This window comes from Lichtheimia ornata (genome assembly GCF_029851405.1).
Source record: "Lichtheimia ornata isolate CBS 291.66 chromosome Unknown scaffold00006, whole genome shotgun sequence".
NCBI lineage: Eukaryota > Fungi > Mucoromycota > Mucoromycetes > Mucorales > Lichtheimiaceae > Lichtheimia > Lichtheimia ornata.
Window position 1 is genome coordinate 498,657 of NW_026695326.1, and position 20,545 is coordinate 519,201.

General features: G+C 44.7%; 7 protein-coding genes across 7 annotated transcripts; 5 read left to right on the forward strand and 2 right to left on the reverse strand.

The window, feature by feature from the left end:
- Positions 1–16: 16 nt before the first annotated feature.
- On the forward strand, positions 17–980 carry O0I10_002334 (ribosomal protein L1; the record flags this gene model as incomplete). The annotated part of the gene is made up of 4 exons (XM_058482418.1): positions 17–533; positions 601–729; positions 792–851; positions 907–980. The coding sequence occupies 4 exons, from the start codon at positions 17–19 to the stop codon at positions 978–980; spliced, it is 780 nt and encodes a 259-aa protein (XP_058346916.1).
- A 314-nt stretch (positions 981–1,294) lies between these two features.
- Positions 1,295–2,208, forward strand: O0I10_002335 (uncharacterized protein; the record flags this gene model as incomplete). The annotated part of the gene is made up of 2 exons (XM_058482419.1): positions 1,295–1,818; positions 1,890–2,208. 2 exons carry the CDS (start codon positions 1,295–1,297, stop codon positions 2,206–2,208), a joined length of 843 nt encoding a protein of 280 aa, XP_058346917.1.
- A 1,806-nt stretch (positions 2,209–4,014) lies between these two features.
- O0I10_002336 (uncharacterized protein) lies at positions 4,015–4,851 on the forward strand (the record flags this gene model as incomplete). Its single annotated transcript, XM_058482420.1, has 5 exons — positions 4,015–4,396; positions 4,459–4,522; positions 4,608–4,630; positions 4,706–4,749; positions 4,813–4,851. The coding sequence occupies 5 exons, from the start codon at positions 4,015–4,017 to the stop codon at positions 4,849–4,851; spliced, it is 552 nt and encodes a 183-aa protein (XP_058346918.1).
- Positions 4,852–4,925: 74 nt separating this feature from the next.
- O0I10_002337 (uncharacterized protein) lies at positions 4,926–7,711 on the forward strand (the record flags this gene model as incomplete). The annotated part of the gene is made up of 13 exons (XM_058482421.1): positions 4,926–4,929; positions 4,996–5,060; positions 5,157–5,273; positions 5,336–5,417; positions 5,489–5,556; positions 5,634–5,699; positions 5,769–5,848; positions 5,915–5,965; positions 6,026–6,221; positions 6,296–6,373; positions 6,461–6,483; positions 6,540–6,603; positions 6,689–7,711. The coding sequence occupies 13 exons, from the start codon at positions 4,926–4,928 to the stop codon at positions 7,709–7,711; spliced, it is 1,917 nt and encodes a 638-aa protein (XP_058346919.1).
- Positions 7,712–9,215: 1,504 nt separating this feature from the next.
- On the forward strand, positions 9,216–10,925 carry O0I10_002338 (uncharacterized protein; the record flags this gene model as incomplete). Its single annotated transcript, XM_058482422.1, has 4 exons — positions 9,216–9,437; positions 9,512–9,779; positions 9,857–10,211; positions 10,280–10,925. 4 exons carry the CDS (start codon positions 9,216–9,218, stop codon positions 10,923–10,925), a joined length of 1,491 nt encoding a protein of 496 aa, XP_058346920.1.
- A 607-nt stretch (positions 10,926–11,532) lies between these two features.
- O0I10_002339 (pyruvate carboxylase) lies at positions 11,533–15,489 on the reverse strand (the record flags this gene model as incomplete). Its single annotated transcript, XM_058482423.1, has 6 exons — positions 11,533–12,481; positions 12,540–13,368; positions 13,519–14,826; positions 14,901–15,144; positions 15,218–15,316; positions 15,400–15,489. The coding sequence occupies 6 exons, from the start codon at positions 15,487–15,489 to the stop codon at positions 11,533–11,535; spliced, it is 3,519 nt and encodes a 1,172-aa protein (XP_058346921.1).
- A 972-nt stretch (positions 15,490–16,461) lies between these two features.
- On the reverse strand, positions 16,462–19,514 carry O0I10_002340 (uncharacterized protein; the record flags this gene model as incomplete). Its single annotated transcript, XM_058482424.1, has 2 exons — positions 16,462–17,018; positions 17,105–19,514. The coding sequence occupies 2 exons, from the start codon at positions 19,512–19,514 to the stop codon at positions 16,462–16,464; spliced, it is 2,967 nt and encodes a 988-aa protein (XP_058346922.1).
- Positions 19,515–20,545: the final 1,031 nt, after the last annotated feature.

Consider the following 20,545-nt stretch of genomic DNA (forward strand, 5'->3'; position numbering starts at 1 on the left):
ATATACATACACACACATGCTGTCCATTGTACGATCAGCCGCTGTTGCCGGACGACGTAGCACTGTTCTTCCTCGAGTTGCCGCCACCTCGGCCATTGTCAACAATCAGCAATCGCGATCCTATGTGTCAAAAAAGAAGAAAAAGGCAGCTGCACGAGAAGATCCTGACGCTCTTGACATGCAAGAAGCTGTGCGTGTACTCAAGGCATTCGAAGTCGGTGAACCATCGCATCAGATCGAAGCTCATATCCAGTGCAAAATTGAGAAATCGACACCTATTATCCGTGGCTCGTTAGTGTTGCCTCGTAGTATCAAGCAAGAAGCTACTATTTTGGTATTTGCTACCGGCAAGCATGCTGATGAGGCACGAGCTGCTGGTGCTCACTATGTTGGTGGCCAAGAATTGATCGAGCAAGTACAAAATGGTGATCTCAAGTTTGACAAGTGTATCTCCACTCCAGCCATGTTCCCTGCTGTCACCAAGATTGCACGTGTTCTCGGTCCCAAAGGTTTAATGCCAACTGTTAAGAAGGGTAAGCAAGAATGAATCACTTTATTCATAGCATCGTGCTGATACATCCATGGATGGGGTCAATGTAGGTACTGTGACAGAAGATATCGCCAACATTGTACGGACGTCAAAAAGCTCGTTTGATTTCAAGGCTGACAAGCATGGTGTATTGCATACTGGTATCGGCAAGGTTAGCTTTGACGGTGCTGATCTTGAAGGTAATCAAAGGGTCATGATGATGAAAGAAGACAAGGATTGGATATTAACATAGAGAGGGTAGCCAATCTCAAGGCCATCTTGGAGGAATTGCGAGTATTCGGCAAGTCTCATAATTTGAAGGGTAAGTGATGATAACATATACATGTGCCGAATGTGTACTTATGAAATGAAAATAGGCTTTATTCAAAAGGTGTATGTATCCTCCACACGTGGTCCTGGTATTGCTGTTGCTGGTGGTGCATCCATGTAGACTATTCCTTCTTCATTCATGTTTTATTCTTCTTCTTCTTCTCTTATAAAAAGTTGTACATCCATTATTACACGCATTTATATATAACAATAGAGTGGTGGTGGTAGGGGTGGATGAGATCATGCGATGACACGTGCAGTAACCTTTTTAACCATCACCATGGCAACGGCCAATGATCAAATCGGGAAGGAGGAACAGCAGCCACCAGTTCAAGTCACGATTTTCCAAATGTTCTGGCTGGGTTGTGTGGTGGTGGTCTTGACGAGCGGTGTCTTGTTGTTCACGAACCAAAACAACTTCAACACATTACCGCCATGGCCTTGTCGTTCAAGAATGCAGCTCGTCATGCTGCCATGTACAGACGTTGTTTCGCAGCTGCTACTTCACGACCATTCAGCACGACTCCTTGTGCAGCTTCTTCTTCACACGGCCTTTTGAGGTTCAAGGAGTATTATGACAGCACCTTGTCTGAAGATCTCATGGTGTTGACATACGATCATGCTCGTGCAGCACCACCCACCACAAAGTATCCCGATATTCAAGCTTTGATTGACCGAGCTTTGGCTACCGAAGAAACACCTCAACAAGCACCACAAAAAGAAGAACAAGAGTATGCTCACCGTACACGAAAAGGCGGCAAACCCGTGAAGCCTATTCAACCATTGAAGAGTGCCAATACGATCCCTAAGCTCGACAAAATCACCTTGCATGCCATGGTCAAGGATGCCATCCACTCAAAGAACAACCTCTTGTCAGCTTTCATGGCCTTCCAAAGCATCACTGCTACTCGCCCTGAAATTGTCTATGCCAGAACCTCTGTTGCTAACTGGAAATTACGGTAAGTAGGAAAGATAAAAAGGGATCATCATCAGCATCAACAACATCTAATCTCATTATGCATCTATCCAGTGAAGGAATGCCATTGGGTGTGAAGGTCACTTTGCGAGGAGAGGAAATGTATCAATTCATGGATAAGCTTGTGGAAATTGTGCTGCCACGTCTCAAAGAATGGCCTGGTCTTGCTATTACAGCAGGTGATGGTAACGGCAACATTGGTATCGGTTTCCCACCTTCTGCCTTGGCTCTCTTCCCTGAAATCGAAGGTTCATTTGACGTTTACCCCAAAATGACTGGTTTTGATGTCAACTTCCACACCACGGCCTACACCAACACTGAGGGTCGATTGCTCCTTTCCGGCTTTTCAGTACCTTTCAATCCCAAAAAATAGATTCAGTATATATTATATTTGTTTTTGTATTCAAAAGTGGTTTCCTTTGCAGCATTTGGATCTGGATTGGATGATTGTGGAGAAAAGGAAATGGGTCGTGTCGTGTATCAAGGGGATCATTGTATCATAGTAGGCTATACTCTCACTGAAGGGGAAGGAGTGGATATGGATGTACACTATAAATGAATAAACCTTGATGACTTGCAACGGTCTTCTTGAAGTTTGGGAACCAAGCTCGTTCTTTGGGAAAAGGAGAGCAGCCATTGTAAAGGGAGAATGTCCATATGGTATGGAGAGAAAAAAGCACATCACGTATACTCCTCGAAAAAAGGTGGACAGGCCACTTGTATATATGAGATGTGGAGGATGGAGGTGGCAATATTATTACAAGTATGGTGGCAACACCACCATCATCCTGCACAAACATGGGTCGATGTTTATGCATCATTCATTGTTCGATTTTGTGTCCATGATAACTTGCTTTCAAAAAAGGGACAATGACAGCAACAACCCCCCTCGTGGATATCGAGCAGCAGCATTATACTTTTAGTCCGATCCATCATCCACCTCCACACAATGAGCATAGACAGGTTACCAATCACATGAGAGTCAATGTTTTTGTTGTTGGTGCAATGTCCACAAAAGGAAGAGGGATGGGATTCAACATACATGGGAGACCTTGTGCTGCGTGATCAGGAGATGATCCCGGTGCGGCACTGGGTGCTTCTGTTTGAAGAAGTGTTCACGCTGTAGCAACTCGTGCGTGTGTGTATACGCATGTCTGGTGCTTCACTTTGCATCACCCCCTTACACTTTTGAAGCAAACTTACTATAGGTAGTAGTACTGGTATGCGGGGTAACGATATCCACACATCACACGAACCATGTTAAGCTTATAAAGAGCCAAGCTTGTAATGATGTGCATAATAATGGAAACAAGGGGATGGAGGTGGGGGGGGGAGGGGAAGAGAAAAACAAGAAAAGCACACACCAAAGGATGATGATAATGAATGACGACCTTACCAACAAAGGCAAGAGGCTCATTGTAAATACTGTCATATGCGCCGCTTGGTACACGGGTACTACTTACCTACTTACCAGGGAGACAAAGATTGTCACTCTTTGATCGTTAGCCTCATTCATCACCACGATGGCAGTAATAGTTTCACCCCTCATCGGTGGAATCATCAGCTCTGGTAAGAAAATTCCCCCCTTTCATCAATAGATCGGCGACTCAGTAACACGTTGGCAATCGGCATATGCGTATGTGCAAGCCCCAATTTTGACAGCTGTCCACCCAGTTTGGAGTCACTTTTGAGGATACGGGTGCATGCTGCAAATGCACATTGACTCACACACATACACACGCACAAAGGACATCACCCTTTGCCGTTGTGTTCTATATGCAGCTGATGCTTTAAACTGCATAGAAAGAGCATGAGCAAAACAATGGGGTAAACCAGGAACCAAAAGGAATTGGCAATGAGTGATCTATAAACGAAGCCATAAACGCATACACATGCAAGGAGGATACAAAAAAAGGTATGTGTTTGTGATATTCTTGTTCTTGGTGAAACACTTGTCTACACAAACCAAGGGCTGGTGCCCTGTGTTACTGTGCATCACAATTGCTCTCGCCCCGACACCACACCAGCTGGTGCATTTTTGGTCCTGCGGATTTCATTTTTCATTTCAACACCTTTTTCTTCCTGTTTTGTTTCCTTTCTTTTTTACCACCACCTTCGATACCAACAACAACAACACCCTCACTTACTCACGTCAATATATACCTTTACCACCTCCAAGATGATGATGCGACCTAAATCATTACACTTACCATCGGCACCACAGCCTACGTACTCCACCTCTATTCTTCAGCTCCACCACAACAACCAGCAGCAACAAAATGTTCCTGTTTCACCACCATCCACACCACTTGTACCAAATTCACCAGAGTCGTTATCATCACCACCTTTATACCCATCACCAACGAGCTCTACAGTACGACCCACAAGCTCAACATCAACAACAGCTATCAAAGAAAACGTGCAGGTCATGGTGCGATTACGTCCACCTTCTACAAAAGAACGAGAAGCCGACGAGAACCCTTGTTGGCTGGTTGGTCCAGAGAATGGCATGATCAGGACATATGATGACAGCCGTCGAAATCCCGGCATTTATCAATACGGTAAGGATCGTTTTTGTATAAAACGTTTCAAGTAACCTTAAACGCATGCATCCTTCTATTAGACGCCGTCGTCAGTGGAAGTGACAATCAATCCGTGTACGACACTGGCATCGGGGATTTGGTCAAGTAAGTAAAAAAAAAGTGGTGGTAGTGGTAGTTCGCATGGCATGGATGATCTTATATGATGCTTGGCTTTTTTTTCTCATTTTAGGTCGACCATGGCCGGTTATAATGGTTTGTTTGCATATATGCCTAAAAAAAGCATACATCTCTGACACCCACATCTCCCCTCCCACCCATCCAATTTAGGCACTGTTTTTGCATATGGCCAAACAGCAAGCGGTAAAACCTATGTAAGTCATCCGTCATCCATGTAGCTGAAAAGGTGATCTAACCATGGAATGGTATTCTTATAGACCATGGTACGTAACAGCAACCCTCGGTTCCTTTTTTAGGTTATTGCATGAATATTGATCGTTGCATATCATCATGTGCGTTTCTCCTTGTATTCCACTCTTTTATTTATTAGATGGGTAAGTTGTTGGATATGCTACGGCTGCATAATGCATAACAACCTCTCTCACACATAACAAACATAGGTACCAAGGCTGAGCCTGGTGTGATCCCACGAGCTGTAAATGATCTTTTTACGTATATCGAAGAGGTATGTACATCATCAACGGGGGCGGGGAAAGAAACGGGGATCATGGCAACCAGGAATCCGTATGACTAACCACCTACATTTGTATATGCATGATAGCACCCTGGCCGAGAATTCCTGTTGCGTGTCTCCTACATGGAGATCTACAAGGAAAAAATCCATGATCTCATTGCAAAGGCAGATGGTCTCACACCTGAGATTCACGAAGATAAAAAGGTATGTGAAAGACGAATGGAAAGAAAACACGGCTGACACAATGATGCATCTTTGTTTTGCAGCGTGGCGTATTCGTAAAGAACCTTCGGGAGGTGATTGTCGTGTCACCGCAACAAGTATTAGACGTTATCAAAGAGGGTGAAGGTAATGCATTGTTTGACATTGTACCACTGTCACACACACACACATTCGTTATTGACATGTTTTCCCTTTAGCTAATCGTCATGTGGGTGAGACCGATTACAATGCACGCAGTAGTCGATCACATACAATCTTTCAAATGGTAAACATTCATTGTTGGCGCTATTTAAATCTCCATGTCACGTTACACTGAGCACTTTTATTCTTCTTCAACTTCAGGTCATTGAAAGCAGGAACAAGAATGTCTATGTACCAGATCAAGGAAGTGTACGCATCTCGCAATTGGTAGGTTGATTCCACTCCTTTGCATTGCAGCATGTCGCTCCATTGGCTCGTTCTAATTTCCCCTTGCAGAACTTGATTGACCTTGCAGGATCTGAAAAGGCAGCAAGTGACAGTGAACGACGTCAAGAAGGTTCCTATATCAACAAGAGGTAAGCAAGCACGCATAGAGTATAAAATGGTGTCTTTTGGATTGCTCATGCTCTTTGGCACGATAGTCTATTGGCTTTGGGCAATGTGATTTCGCAGCTGACTAACCCAAAGAGCTCGTAAGTATGGAAGGCGGTAATAGCGTCGGCAGGAATTAACACAAAATGCATGGAATGTAGTGGAAATGACAAGGGCTTTGTCCAATACCGCACTTCGATCCTTACAAGAGTGTTGCAAACAGCCTTATCAGGCAATGCAAGAATCTCCGTCATTTGTACCATCAATCCAACATGGAAGTGCAAGACCGAATCAACAATGACGTTAAGATTTGCTCAACGTGCCAAGATGATCCGCACAGCAGCCAAAATGACGCGGGTAGGTGGAACAACGGGGTTATAGGATGATTCGTGTGATGCAAGAAAACAGAGATTGATAACGCTATCGTGTAGATCAATGAACATTCCGAGCTTCAAAAGTGCCTCAATACCATTGCTGAATTGCAGACTCGTATGCAGGAGAAGACTGAGGTAAGGGGAAGGAGTAGACGATTGATTGCTATTGTGACACAACATGATGACGAGGATGGCTGATTCTTTTACATTTTTCTTTTATAGCAAGAGGTTGAAACGCGAGGAAGGTAAGTTGATGAGGTGTCCATTGAAAGGATGTAAAGCTGACATTGGATATGGATAGACTTAACCAATTGCTGGGTATGATTCTCACAAGTTCAAAAACATCAGCAACCACGACTGCTGCGGTAAGTTATTTTCGTGAGGAATACAAGGAGCAAGAGTGTCTGATACATACATGCATGCATGCATGCATTGGCCCTTACAAATTAGGTGACCAAATTGGCAAATCAAGTGGCGAATGGGAGTGGTCCTCTTAGCCGAGAAACGATCCATGATGTTTTTACTCAATGTGAACAAGGCTTGACAGCGCATCGTGAGGAGATGGCACAAATGCAGGCGTCGTTGGAGGCTGCCAACCAGGAAAAGAGGGATTTGGAGGCACGATTGCAAATGATGACCAAGGCTTCAGAGGAGGATCGTCAGCAACTTGAAGAGCGTTTGGCAGCGTCCATCAAAGATGCCAAGGAGCATGAACAAGAGTTTTTGACCCGATTGCAAATACTTCAAGAAGAGAATCGATACTTGGAAGCGAATCTTGCCACGTTGCAACAGGCCAAAGCGGAGCATCAAGAAGCCATGACCCAGCAGCTGACACAATTACAAGAAGAGAACCGGCAATTGGAAAAGAGTCTCAAGCTGGCGCTATCGGATGCAGAACAACATGACAATGAACAAGGAACGCTTGCAACCCATCTTCAGAAGGCACTTGATGTATCCAAGGCTGAGAATGCCGAGTTAAAGTCACAGCTTGATTTGTTGAAAAGGGAAAAGGACCAAGCAGCAGCTGCTCAATTGCAACAACTGGAAGCACAATTGGCTGAGGCACGTGCTGAGATTTCACAACAACAGCATCTTCTTCGTACCGAGTACAAGACTGCATGTGAGGAACGGGATGCTTATTTGGCCGAGATTCAAGAACAGCGAGAACGCACTCAAGAGCTTACAGGACGCATGGCATCTTTGGAAAATGCACGCATGTTGCTTTTAGACAAACAAGAGGAATTGATGCATGTCATTCACAGACAACAAAACGACAATGAGGAGCTTCAGGCTGATCTCGACGAGGCACAAAAAAGATTGGAGGAATCAACATATACCAAAAACAACAATAATACGAATGAAAAGGAAGAACCACCTCGCCCAAGGCGTTCTCTGAATGCATCCTTTGGTGGAAGCATTGTACCAAATCTAATGGCGGCAGCTGCAGTATACTACGCAGCCACGTTATTGTAAACTAGACACCCCCCCTCATCCACACAACAACTAATAAAAGCACGCACACCGTTTGTACATAATAACAGCATTATTGAGATCCTTCATTATTGAATGATGTTACATGTTCGAAAGAGAGCATTCACGTGGCCGACTTTGTGAATTCAGGTTTGTTGATCGTAATGTATGTACTCGATGTCAGGGGCATATTGAAAATACAAATAAACAGTGATCTCAGCTCATTTTATACGAGGACAACTTGTGACCTGGAGATGTCTCCCCTTCCTGGTTGGCTCATTTATGATCAGAATCCATCGTCTTAGATACATCCTATGGTACTTTCAATGATGCACAAATGGCAGCGATTTCAAGATGGGACGGCTTTATGATGATGGTTGAAGAGTGTGCCATTTGTTTATGCGATGCATGAACCAGCTGCCCGGAAATGTTATTGCAAATAAAGTTTGCACGACATGGATTGTGTAACGCACTACCAAAAGAGGAGAAAAGCGAGCAAGTAAATCATGCGACTGGTATCAGCAAAAGAAGAAATCCAAAACCTTGGTATCCATAGCAGCTCTTTTTTCAACAAATTTGACAAATCGACTCAACCAGCACATAATCAAATGATACCATCATCACCCAAGGTCATATGTTACCCCTGAACTTGTCACAGCCCTATATCTCAACCATGGTGTTTGTTTCACAGCAATTATCCAGATCTATGGATCCACATGGATTTGGTCCACCTACATAAAGACGATGCTCACTATTTGTATATATACACACACAGCCCATATGGCGTATCGCAACACTATCAATTGATAAAAAAGAGTACACAAACAGCGGAGTGGGTTGGTGGGTAAGGTTCAGGTGAGACAAAGAAAGAAGAAAATGTCGGTGATGAGTCACTCGGAGTCAATTGAATTCAACGATTGCAGGTACGATAAGCAGGAAAATGCAATGGAGTAACTATTGTGGGAAAGTCTGATCAATGGTGGCAAAAAATCTACCACGTGTCCTGCATTGTAAAGATTCCATGAGCATCTTCTTAGATCTTGCTCACTATACCCACGATATCACCCTCTTGTATTTTACAACATGGCCACCATCATGATAGATGTGTGTATGCATGTGTGCGTACATGTATAGGAGGAGGGATTGTACATAACATGAACAGGAGAGAAGAGGGAGGGGGGTTTGTCTCAAGATCAAATGGTTGGGGATCTACCATTAGTAAAGTAAATGGAGTAATTGTTTTTTTTTCGGGTGGATGACCTTGGATGGAAGGATTGCAATGTACGGGTGAACAATTCCTTTTAGTGCAATTGGAGGCAATGATGGTGCAAGTTGGCTATCTCGGCATTACTGTGCCGTTGCCTCTAAAATACAAAAGCCCGGACTCAGCGACAAGGTATTTTTTCTTTTTCTTTCCTTACCGACATCTTTTCTTTTTCTCACCCACACACACAAAAGACATACACACACATACACACACAATACCCCCCATTGGAGCTTTTCAATTATGCGATCGGACGATCACGACGACATTGTGTCCATTACTTCTTCCATGTCGGAAACGCCTACTGAGTCAAGCCCTCTTCTTGCACCTGGCAAGCAACGAGAAGTGACAGCCAGCTGGGCCAAAGAATTTCGATGGCTGCTTTTCAACAGCTTGCCTGTGATTGGTACATATCTCTTGCAACAATCTCTTCAACTTGCTTCCGTTTTTACTCTTGGTCATTTGGTAAGTTGACATCTCTCTTTATTTATATGACAAAAGATCATGTGTGGCTTAAATTGCTGTAAAATGTACTGTAGGGCCCTACTGAACTTGCAGCTGCTGCTCTTGCTAGCATGTTTGCCAATGTATCTGCCTGGAGCGTTGCATTTGGTACTGCCACTGCACTCGATACCCTTTGTTCTCAAGCCTATGGCGGTGCCCGTGATAAGACTTTGGTCGGTGTCTACTTGCAACGAGCATTGGTAATGTTGGCGCTCATGATGATACCCGTGGCAATTGTTTGGTGGAACGCTACACAAATCCTGCTAGCACTCGATCAGGAACCTGAGTTGGCATTCAAAGCAGGTAAGAGAAATGATTCACACACCCTCACACACATACAACATGTACACTCATCATCTATGCTGCTTCTTACCTTTTAGGCCTTTTCCTTCGTTGTCTTTTGATTGGTGTTCCTGCATTCGTCGCTTTTGAAGCAGTCAAAAAGTTCTTGCAAGCACAAGGCATCATGAAAGCATCCACTTATGTATTGATGATTGCATCACCTATCAACTTTGGTCTCAATTACATGCTTGTTCATTGGGAACCTATCAGCATTGGCTTTATTGGTGCACCTCTCGCTACAGCATTCAGCTATTGGCTTATGCTTGCTCTATTGATTGGTTACATTTGGAAATTCAGAGGTGCTGAAGCATGGGGTGGATGGTCTATGGATGCTTTCAAGGATTGGTGGCCATTCATTAAACTTGCTGTGCCTGGTGTGCTCATGGTTTGCAGGTAAGGGAAAGATAAACGATGAAAATACATTGAGAGAGCGAGAGAGACTCATGCATCATGGATGATAGTGAATGGTGGGCCTTTGAATTGGCAGCTTTGGCAGCATCCTATCTTGGCACCGTTGATCTTGCAGCACAATCGATCTTGTTGACATCAGCCTCTGCAACCTATACAATCCCCTATGGTATTTCCGTTGCTGCATCCACACGCGTTGGCAATTCAATTGGCGAAGCTTCAGCTAAAAAGGCCAAGTATGCATCCATGATGGCTCTTGTTTTTGCTGTTGGCTTTGGTGCTCTCAATTCAAGCTTCTTCATGGCCACGCGCTCGTTCTTTGGTTATTCATTCACATCCGATGAAGAGGTTGTCACTCGTGTCGCTCATATCCTTCCTCTGGCAGCCCTTTTCCAAATTGCAGATGGCTTGTGTGGTGTCTGTGGCGGTGTCATCCGTGGTCTTGGTCGACAAAATGTGGCTGCATGGATTAATCTCATTGCCTATTACGTGATCGCCTTGCCATTGGGCTATGTATTGACGTTCAAGGCAGATGGTGGATTGACAGGTATTTGGATCAGCTTGTCAGTTGCCCTTTTTGTTGGTGCTCTTGGTGAATGCGGCTTTTTGTTCATCATTGACTGGCAAGCTGAAGTTGAGCGTACGCGTCGACGTGTCAAGACCGAAGAGAACCATATTGTACATGAGCATGAAGCTTAATTATTCTTTCGAGAAACGCACTCCCACCCATTTTATTTTTATCATGTGTATAGAACTACAACCAAAATCAATCCCACATCCTCTCCCTTAAAATAGCAAAAGTTAATCTCTTCCTCTCCTCATGTCATGTCATCCATTCTTTTGCTCTTCTCAAAATGTATAAACGCAGCTTATTTTAATATCAATAACCATTCTTTGTCCATTTGCAATCAGGAACATGAGCCTTGTCGCTTGTTACTTTTTCAATTGGTAAGCATCAATAGATCTAAAGGGACTTTTCATTTGGTGCCAGAAGCATTCGAGCTATATTAAAGTTGCTGAAGCATGTTACTAAGCGCGTGTTGCAGTGATTAGAAACCATTTCCAACAAGGTAGCTAGCATCACATGCTATCCATATGCATACGTCGTTCATCTTGTATAAGGCTAGGGAACATCAGGTGTCATGCATGTGATTTCAGCAGTCAAAGTCAAAGCGTTATCCTTTGTTCAAGAACACTTTTATGTATACGTAGATAAGAGAAAAGATGTTTGATTCTACAATGCTATATTACAACGAAAAAGGAAGTGAAGAGAGAAAATGAAAGGATAGAGAGAAAATGAGATTTTTTAAGTGTGAACAATGCGAGCAACCAAATCACCGGAGGAAAGAGAGTCGCCTTCCTTGATAGGAACGTGTTCAACACGACCAGCAACAGGTGCAGAGACAACCGTTTCCATCTTCATGGCACTGAGAACGCATACAGGGTCACCAGCCTTGATCTCAGCACCCTCCTTTGCACGGACTTCAATAACAACACCGGACATGGGAGCACCCACATCACCTGGGTTAGATTCCTTGGCCTTTTCACGAGTGACAGTTTCAACGGCAGCATTCTTATCAGTGATACCAACAACACGAGCTTCACCATTGAGCTCAAAGTAGACATCACGCTTGCCGGTGCTGTTGATAGGACCCACAGCAAGCAGCTTGATGATAAGGGTCTTGCCTTCTTCAATCTCAACGTGGAATTCTTCACCAATTTCAGGCTTGGCCAAAAAGTAACGAGTAGGGATGATGGACAAATCACCATATTGAGCCACCATATCACGATATTCAGCAAACACCTTGGGGTACAAAGCAGCCGACACGACATCGTAATCAGTAATGTTGTCATACTTTTCAATCAATTCCTCCTTAAGCTTGGCCAAATCAAGGGGTGGCATAGTGGCACCAGGACGACCATCGATGCGAGGAAGGTTGCGAATAATGTCACTACGCAATGGTTCAGGGAAACCACCAGCAGGTTGACCCAAGTAGCCTTGGAAGAACTCGACCACAGAGGTAGGGAATGACAAGCTAGAGGCACGCTTGATAACATCCTCCTTGTTGAGATTGTTGGATACCATGAATTGGGCCAAGTCACCAACCACCTTGGATGAAGGAGTCACCTTGACGATATCACCACACAATTCGTTGGCTTCGGCATAAGCCTTTTTGATTTGCAACCATTGGGTGCCAAGACCAAGTTGTTGTGCTTGGAACATGAGGTTGGTATATTGGCCTCCGGGCATCTCGCTGTTGTATTGAAATGTATGAGTGAAAAATGCACAATAAAGACGACTTTGATACATACCTTCTGTAAACGCCTGAGTCAGCAGCCTTGACATTGGCTTCGAAGCAAGAATACAACATGCGGCATTGTTCCCAGTACGAGTTGAGAGCTTGGATATCTTCCATACGAATACCAGTACCACCGTTGTTATGTTCAAGAGCAGCCACAAGAGCACCCATGGAGGGTTGGGAGGTCATACCAGACATGGAATCAATGGCGGCATCGATCACGTCAGCACCTGCCTCAGCAGCAGCCAACATGGAAGCAACACCAGTACCGGCGGTGTCGTGAGTGTGCACGTGAATCGGAAGATCAGGGAATTTTTCACGGATGGTGCCGATCAACAATTTGGCGGCTTCAGGCTTGAGCAAACCAGCCATATCCTTGATACCCAAAATGTGGATGCCCTCGTTGACCAATTCTTGAGTAAGGTTGACATAGTAGTTGATATCATACTTGGTCTTCTTGGTGCTTGTCACATCACCGGTGTAGCAAATGGTAGCTTCGACAATACCACCCGCCTTCTTGACAGCATCGATACCCAAGCGCATGTTTTCGACATAGTTGAGGGAATCAAAGACACGGAACACATCCATACCAGCCTTGACAGCCTTGGCACAAAAGTCGTAAACGACATTGTCGGGATAAGAGGTGTAACCCACAGCGTTGGCACCACGCAAAAGCATTTGGAAAGGTACATTGGGCACAGCCTTACGCAAAGCAATCAAACGTTCCCAAGGATCCTCGTACAAGAAGCGCATGGCCACATCAAAGGTAGCGCCACCCCAACATTCAAGCGAAAAGGCATTGGAGAGAGCATGTGCGGTTGTCGGTGCAATGCGGAGGAGATCTGTCAATGTGTTGTGTGTGGGGGGGGAGGAGGGAGGAGGATAAAGTTATTAACGCTTTGCACATGACATTCACCCAATCCCATCCGATATTTTGCTTCCAATTCCCACGCTAAATTTTCACCTCCCGATTGTCAATCACTCCAACTTACCAGTAGTGCGGACACGAGTAGCCAACAAGGATTGATGAGCGTCACGCCATGTAGTATCCATGATAAGAGTACCAGGATAAGCACGAACAGCTTTGGCAAATGCTTCAGGACCTTGTTCAACAAAGATCTTTCTCCAGCCTTCAGTAGGAGCCACATTGACATTCACAGGCTTGTCAGCATTGTCGTAAAGGGTAGGGATCTCAAGCTCTTGCTTGAAGGAAGGTTCACCCACTTGGCCCTTGATTTGAGATCCATTGACAACAACGTCACCAAGGTAACCAAGCATACGTTGAGCACGATTTTGGTATTGAACAAGGCGGAAGAGATCGGGAGTGTCGTCAATGAATGTGGTCCAACAGTTGCCATTGATGAAGGTATCATGAGTCAACAAGCGTTGCAAGAAGGGAATGTTGGTCTTCACACCACGAATACGGAATTCCACCAAAGCACGAACGATCTTGCGACGAGCCACTTCATAGGTAGAGCCTGAGCATGTGCATTTGACAAGAAGGGAGTCATAGTGCGGAGTGATAATAGCGCCTGCATAACCAGCACCACCATCAAGACGTACGCCATTGCCACCGGATGAGCGATAGACTTCGATCTTGCCAGTATCAGGTTGGAAGTTCTTTTCAGGATCTTCAGTGGTTACACGGCATTGGATAGCGAAACCTCGTTGACGAATGCGTTGTTGGGTCAAGCCAAGTTGGGGCAAGAGGGCACCAGCAGCAATTTGGATTTGAGCAGCAACAATGTCGATACCAGTGATTTCCTCAGTGATGGTATGCTCCACTTGGATACGAGGATTGATCTCGATAAAGTAGTGACGATTCTGGTTGTCCACAAGGAATTCGGCAGTACCAGCATTCTTGTACTTTACAGCCTTGGCAATCTTGACGGCATCATTGAGAATGGCTTCGCGCACGGTGTTGTCCAAGTTCTTGGCAGGAGCAATCTCGACGACCTTTTGATGACGACGTTGAACAGAGCAATCACGTTCAAAGAGATGGACGACGTTGCCAGCACGATCAGCCAAAAGTTGGACTTCGATATGACGGGGCTTGTCCAAGAAGCGTTCAATGAAAACAGTGCCATCACCAAATGCAGACAATGCCTCGGACTTTGCACGATTGAAAGCATCCTCAAGTGATGCCTCATCACGCACAACACGCATACCACGGCCACCACCACCCATAGCAGCCTTGATGATGATAGGGAATCCATATTCTTGAATAAAGGCCTTGGCTTCAGAGTATTCACTCACAGGTCCGGGTGTGCCTGGGACAACTGGCACCTTGCAATCCATAGCTATTTTCCCACACACAATCCACAAAAAGTTATTGTTTGCATGTCATATTTACACACACACCAAACCTACTTACCAATTTGACGAGCCTTGGTCTTATCTCCTAAACTATCAATGACCTCAGGGGATGGACCAATGAATGTGATACCCGCTGCTTCCACCTTGCGTGCAAATTCAGCATTCTCGGATAAGAAACCATAGCCAGGATGGATCATGGAGACACCTCGTTCCTTGGCAATGCGTACAATCTCATCTTGAGCAAGATAAGCTCCCACAGGGGTAAATTGACCAAGCTGACCAATTTGATATGCTTCATCGGCCTACATCATCATAAAACGTTTTGTGCATTGGTTATCATGCAATAAAAAGGATCACATGACATGTAAACCTTACCTTGTATCTATGCATGGAAAGCCGATCTTCATGTGAAAAGATGGCAACGGTTCTCATGGAGAGCTCGTGAGCTGTTCGGCACACACGAATGGCAATTTCCTATTTGGGATCATCCATGTGGGGTAAGAGATCATGGCTGGCAAGTCTGAAACGCTACTATCATGATGATGAATACTACTTACACCACGGTTAACAGCCATCAATTTCCTAAGGCTGCCCATCACTTCGCTATTACGGCGAATGGTTTCCACAGAATGTTCACGATGCGGCATGGCTATGTATGTATGTATGTGGGTGGGTGGTGTATGTACTAATGTAAAAAAATGTGGGGAAAAAGAAAAAGAGATGTGAGATTATTGCCACCTCGACTCGAATGGTTTTTGTAGTCGACGAGAAAAAGAGTGACGGGGAAGAGGAAGAGATCGGGCACCCATTTATGATTTCATATGATGGCATATGGAAGATGTTCTCTTTTGTCATTCGGATGATGCTCATCACCCGTCACTTTTTTTCACTCCCCCGGCCGTAAAATAAAAGAGGACACGCGTACCTTTGTTTGAGAATGAAAAAGTAAAAAGGGTAAAGGGAAAAAAAGAGGTTCAAGAAAAAGAAACGTTTTGTGTCAGACCCACGTACAAGGAGGGTTTATATAGGGTGTGTGTGAGTGAGTGATGTGGGTTATCAGCAAAGATGTGTCGTATGTCATTTTGATGCGTACGTTGTGCCCAGTGTGAGAGATCAGTCATCGCAATGGATTCAAAAATTCCGCTCAATTCCCGCATAGCAGTTGGCTTGTGTCCCGCACTTTCCCAACATCATCTTTGGTGCGCACGCACAACCCACATACGCAATGCAAAAGTGAGATGATCAAACTGAGTTTGTAATACCAGGAATTCTCTCACCCAAACTCTCTGAGCATGAGCCTATCATATTTTTGCCGCCCTTATCTCTAAAATGTTCCACTCCCCCCATCCATCCAACCCCCACAGAGTTCACCACGTCAAAATTTCCCGGACCTCCTTTGGCTAAAACGTTTGCCGTACTTCTGCCTTACCTTTTATCCATATCACTCATTAGATCAGCACCAGCACCAGCAGCAAAGCCTCTTTTTTTTTTCTTCCTTCTACCACCTTCCCCCTCCCCCCAAACACACACACACACGCACGCTACACCCCCCAACCACTTTCTTATCTCTAAATTGATGACTCTTTTGTCTCTGAGATTATTGTTAGTATTAAGGTTTATTAATGAAGGATGCCGTAATGTAATAAAAACAACTCTAAATCCTGCCATCCACCACCTACACGAACGAGGACCTTGTTACGTGCAGCTGTCTTGTCCGATTTCCTTCGGCCCGTGTAACTCATCAGCTTGCATGTATACAGCTTTCTGCCACCTCCCACTGAAGGACTTAATTCGCTTCCAAAATAGTACCTTCCAGATCCATTGGGACCCTTTTGGCATTTGATGGCGATAGGACTGGCATTGACAATACGGGCGACTTCCATATCGAGAGGATCTTTGGGATCGGGTCGGTAGGTGACATTGTTTTCCTTTGTAGTAGTAGGTCTTGATTTCCAGGCAACATCATCTTCATCTTCTTCATAAAGATAATCTTTTTCATACCCGGTATAAGCATCCTCATCTTCTTCATCATCGGATCGTAAGACAGCAGGAGGTGATGGTGTACGTGCATTGAATAGGCGTGGATTAGGAGAAGCAGCGCGACGATGGTGCATTAAGGCGGGCATGGATTGTTTCTTGCGTAAACTCTTGGTTGACTTTGATGGGGGCGAGCTGTCTAGGCAAAATACACAAAGTTAGTCTTTTTTGCTTATCGTTGATTTCCACACACAGAGTGTTGATCTTCACATGGTAGCTACTTACGCGCTGGTGGAGGAGGAGGTGTCATTTGCATGGAGGAACGGGGTCGTGGTAACATGGAAGGTGAAGCTGCACGTGATGGTCCTGAAGGTGTTTTTGGACGAGGAATAAGAGAAGGGGTGCCGGATCGTCTTACAGGAGACAAGGGTCGTCTATCTCGATCGGGATATTGCACTGAAAGATGATGAGTCGTTCCTTGCCTTTCAAGACTGCTCATAGGACGAGCGGGTATGGTGGGAAGAGGTGGTGTTGCTGAGGATGATGTATAATAGCGAGAAGATGATGAATTGGGTGTTGCTGATCTGGCAGTGTCGCGTTTGGCTTGTTCAGCTTTTTGTTTACGTAACAATGAACTCTTTGTTGGTCTCATCCAAGAGGCCCGATCATCATGTTGTTGTTCTGAAAACGTATCTTCGGTCGCTGGTATTCGGCTCTTTCGTCGTTCATCAATAGCTGGTGTCTTTGTCTTTCGTCGTCGTGATGATGATGTAAAGGTGTTGTTGTTGTTGTCATCGGTGGTGGTAATGAGAGGTTGTGGAATAGATGCACTCGATACAGAAGATGAATCGGATGTACTTGGTCGCATGATGCTGCTAAATGACATTGGACTAACGTTGCGTTGTAATCTTCCACTGGGTGATCCATATCCACGTGTCCACATGTCATGTCGTCCACTATTGGGAGTAGCACTCCGTCCACGTCTCCCTTCATCATAATAAGATGATATCCCACCCATAGGACTAGCTGTTCGAGATGATCTTGATAATGGACTTTTCGCACGAGCACCACCACTACCGCCACCAGCAGCACCACCACCAGCAGTCATATAATCAGCGAGATCATGATGATTCATTCCCGAAGGTGGCTCAGGGCTTCTAAATCGCATACTGCTCATGCTCCTATCGCTTCGATCACTCAGGCGGGAATAGGCTGGACTAATAGGCCGATGTCCTGCTCCAAGTAATACGCGTTCGGTCTCTGGTAAATCACGGGATCGTAATTCATCCATCTCAGCCTTAAGTTGATTCCATCGTTGTATCATTGATTGATGTCTCCTTGTTGTTGTCATATCTTGGCCCACACGTGATGCGATCCCATTGCCCAACATTGCCAGCATGCGGTCAATCGATGGTGTGTAATACTTGTACTTTGCTTCAAAGTTCTTCTCCACTGATCGAAACTTGTGTTGATCCACAGGGGGTTGATGGTGATGATTGTTGCCATTGTTGTTGCCATTGTTGTAGCCAGCTGAACCCGACGATGAATTCGATGAGATGGATGTGGTGGATGGATGGGGTCGTGGTACATTACGAAGGACACCTCTTGGTTGCATCTCATGGGCTGTTGCACTCGTACCACCACCACCAAGTGCTTGCCAATCACGTACTTGTTGAATCATGGCATAACATTGTGCTGTTGTCTTATCCAATCCATCAATCATAACATCCACTTGATCAGCCACTTGACGAAATACGGTAAGCCATCGATCTTCCTTGAGCTCATCTTTAAGATCGTCAATCTCGGATCGAAGATTCTCCCACTTTTCTTGTACCATGCCATGTTTGCGTGAGAGGACCCCTGTTTTGTCAGCGGGAGGATGATCGGATGTCATTCGAGAATACACCTTTTCCACTTGTCGAAAAACAGGCTCCACTTTTTCATCAATCGTCACAAGAATCCCATCGCCATTGTTGTCTTTGATGCGTGTCTCGCCTGATAATGATGGAGAGGGCGTGGCGATGCTGCTACTTTTTGTACTCAGCGAGTTGTTCCTGGATGGTGTAGTAGCGCTTTGCGTATGCTTTGTCTCGTGATACTGGAAAATCATGGTGGAAATGTCATCGAGTTGAATAAGAATGTACTCCATCGCCAATGCCAAGTTCTTTTCTTCAGCCATGCTCTGTACTGCATTGACAACGGATGCCATGAAATGCTGTAACCCTGACCACTCGGATTGTATCTTGGCAATTGTCATTTTGACTGACATTTTTCGTTGAATCAATGTTGGCTCATCATCATCAATATCATCCAAGACTTGTTCACCAGCTTCCACAAACACTGACACAAGTGGCTGCATTTGACTCATCATGCTCTCAAGAGGCTTGGTATCCAAGTTGACAACAGATGTATCACTGCCACCAGCCTCCTCCATCTTGACCTTTTGCTCCAAAGTGAATACTGTCATGTGTGCAACGCTCAACCATTGTGTAAGCTGTGCTGCAATCGTCTCAAATTGCTGTAATATGTCTCCAGCCGAAAGGGTGTCTCGCATAGCAAATAGGTCATCCACCTCCTTGATGGGCAAAGGCGTCGCGAATAGATCCTGAAACAATGTCTCATCTTGAATGCTGACCGATGGCTTCAACGGTGCTACTGGAGGCTGTCGTGGTTGTAACAAAGTGGGTTCTTCCATTACTCGAGTAATGTCAAAGGTCTATATAGAAGCGTGGGTTACCATCATGGCTGTCTCAATGCATAATGTTTCACTTTTTCAAGGGGAATAGAGAGCGATACCTTTTTGTGTAAAGGCGTTCAGGAGATATAGGGAATAAGGACAAGGTAGTCCGTGCGTGGTATGTGAGAAAAGTAGATATTGAAATATAGACAAAAAAGAAAAAGAGAGAGAGTGGTGAAGAATAAAGAAGAATGAGTTAGCCACAATCACCCACATAGCACACCCATACACACACACACACACACTTTTGCTATGCTCCGGTCCTGCTTTCGGATATACACGTGTTAATGGCTGTTGTTGCTGCTGCTGCTGCACCATCAACAAGTATTATTATTATACACTCCACTCCACTCCTCCTCTAATACTACATTAATCATTTCCAAAAGCAACATACAGGATGTTTCATCTTTTTGCATTGGGTTGTATGTAAAAGTATAAGGAAATAGGGGAAGATAGGATGCACCAGGTCGTGTCAGATGATGAACCACTTCTCCTTTTATTCTCACACACTTTAAAACAATCAAACATTCAAGGGTATCTACGACATCAATGTATCATCTTGTCGTTGCATCTGCAGGTACAACCACTACTTTAACGAAAAGCAACGCTCTCAATCATTAACTTTTTTTTCTTTTGACAGTTCATATCAGTTACCGAGAATGATTGGCCGACCCGATATTTGGCGCCGATTGAACATGGCTATCTATTACTATTTTCAAATGTCAATGCAAGAGAAAGCTTTTTTATCTCTCGTTTGAACTCCAGGTGTACAACACAACCCGTTGCCTAGATTAGTATATTATCCCATTACTATGTTTCCATATATACACACACTCATAATGCATGATGACCTTTTGGATGTATTTCAAAAGACACGGTTGTTTTCCAATTTCTCTACAGAGGGAGATGCACAATGCAAGTATGTACGTGTGTGTGGTTGTGGCGAGGGGAGGGGGGGATACATTGGTGTGCGGATGTGTTGTTGGGGG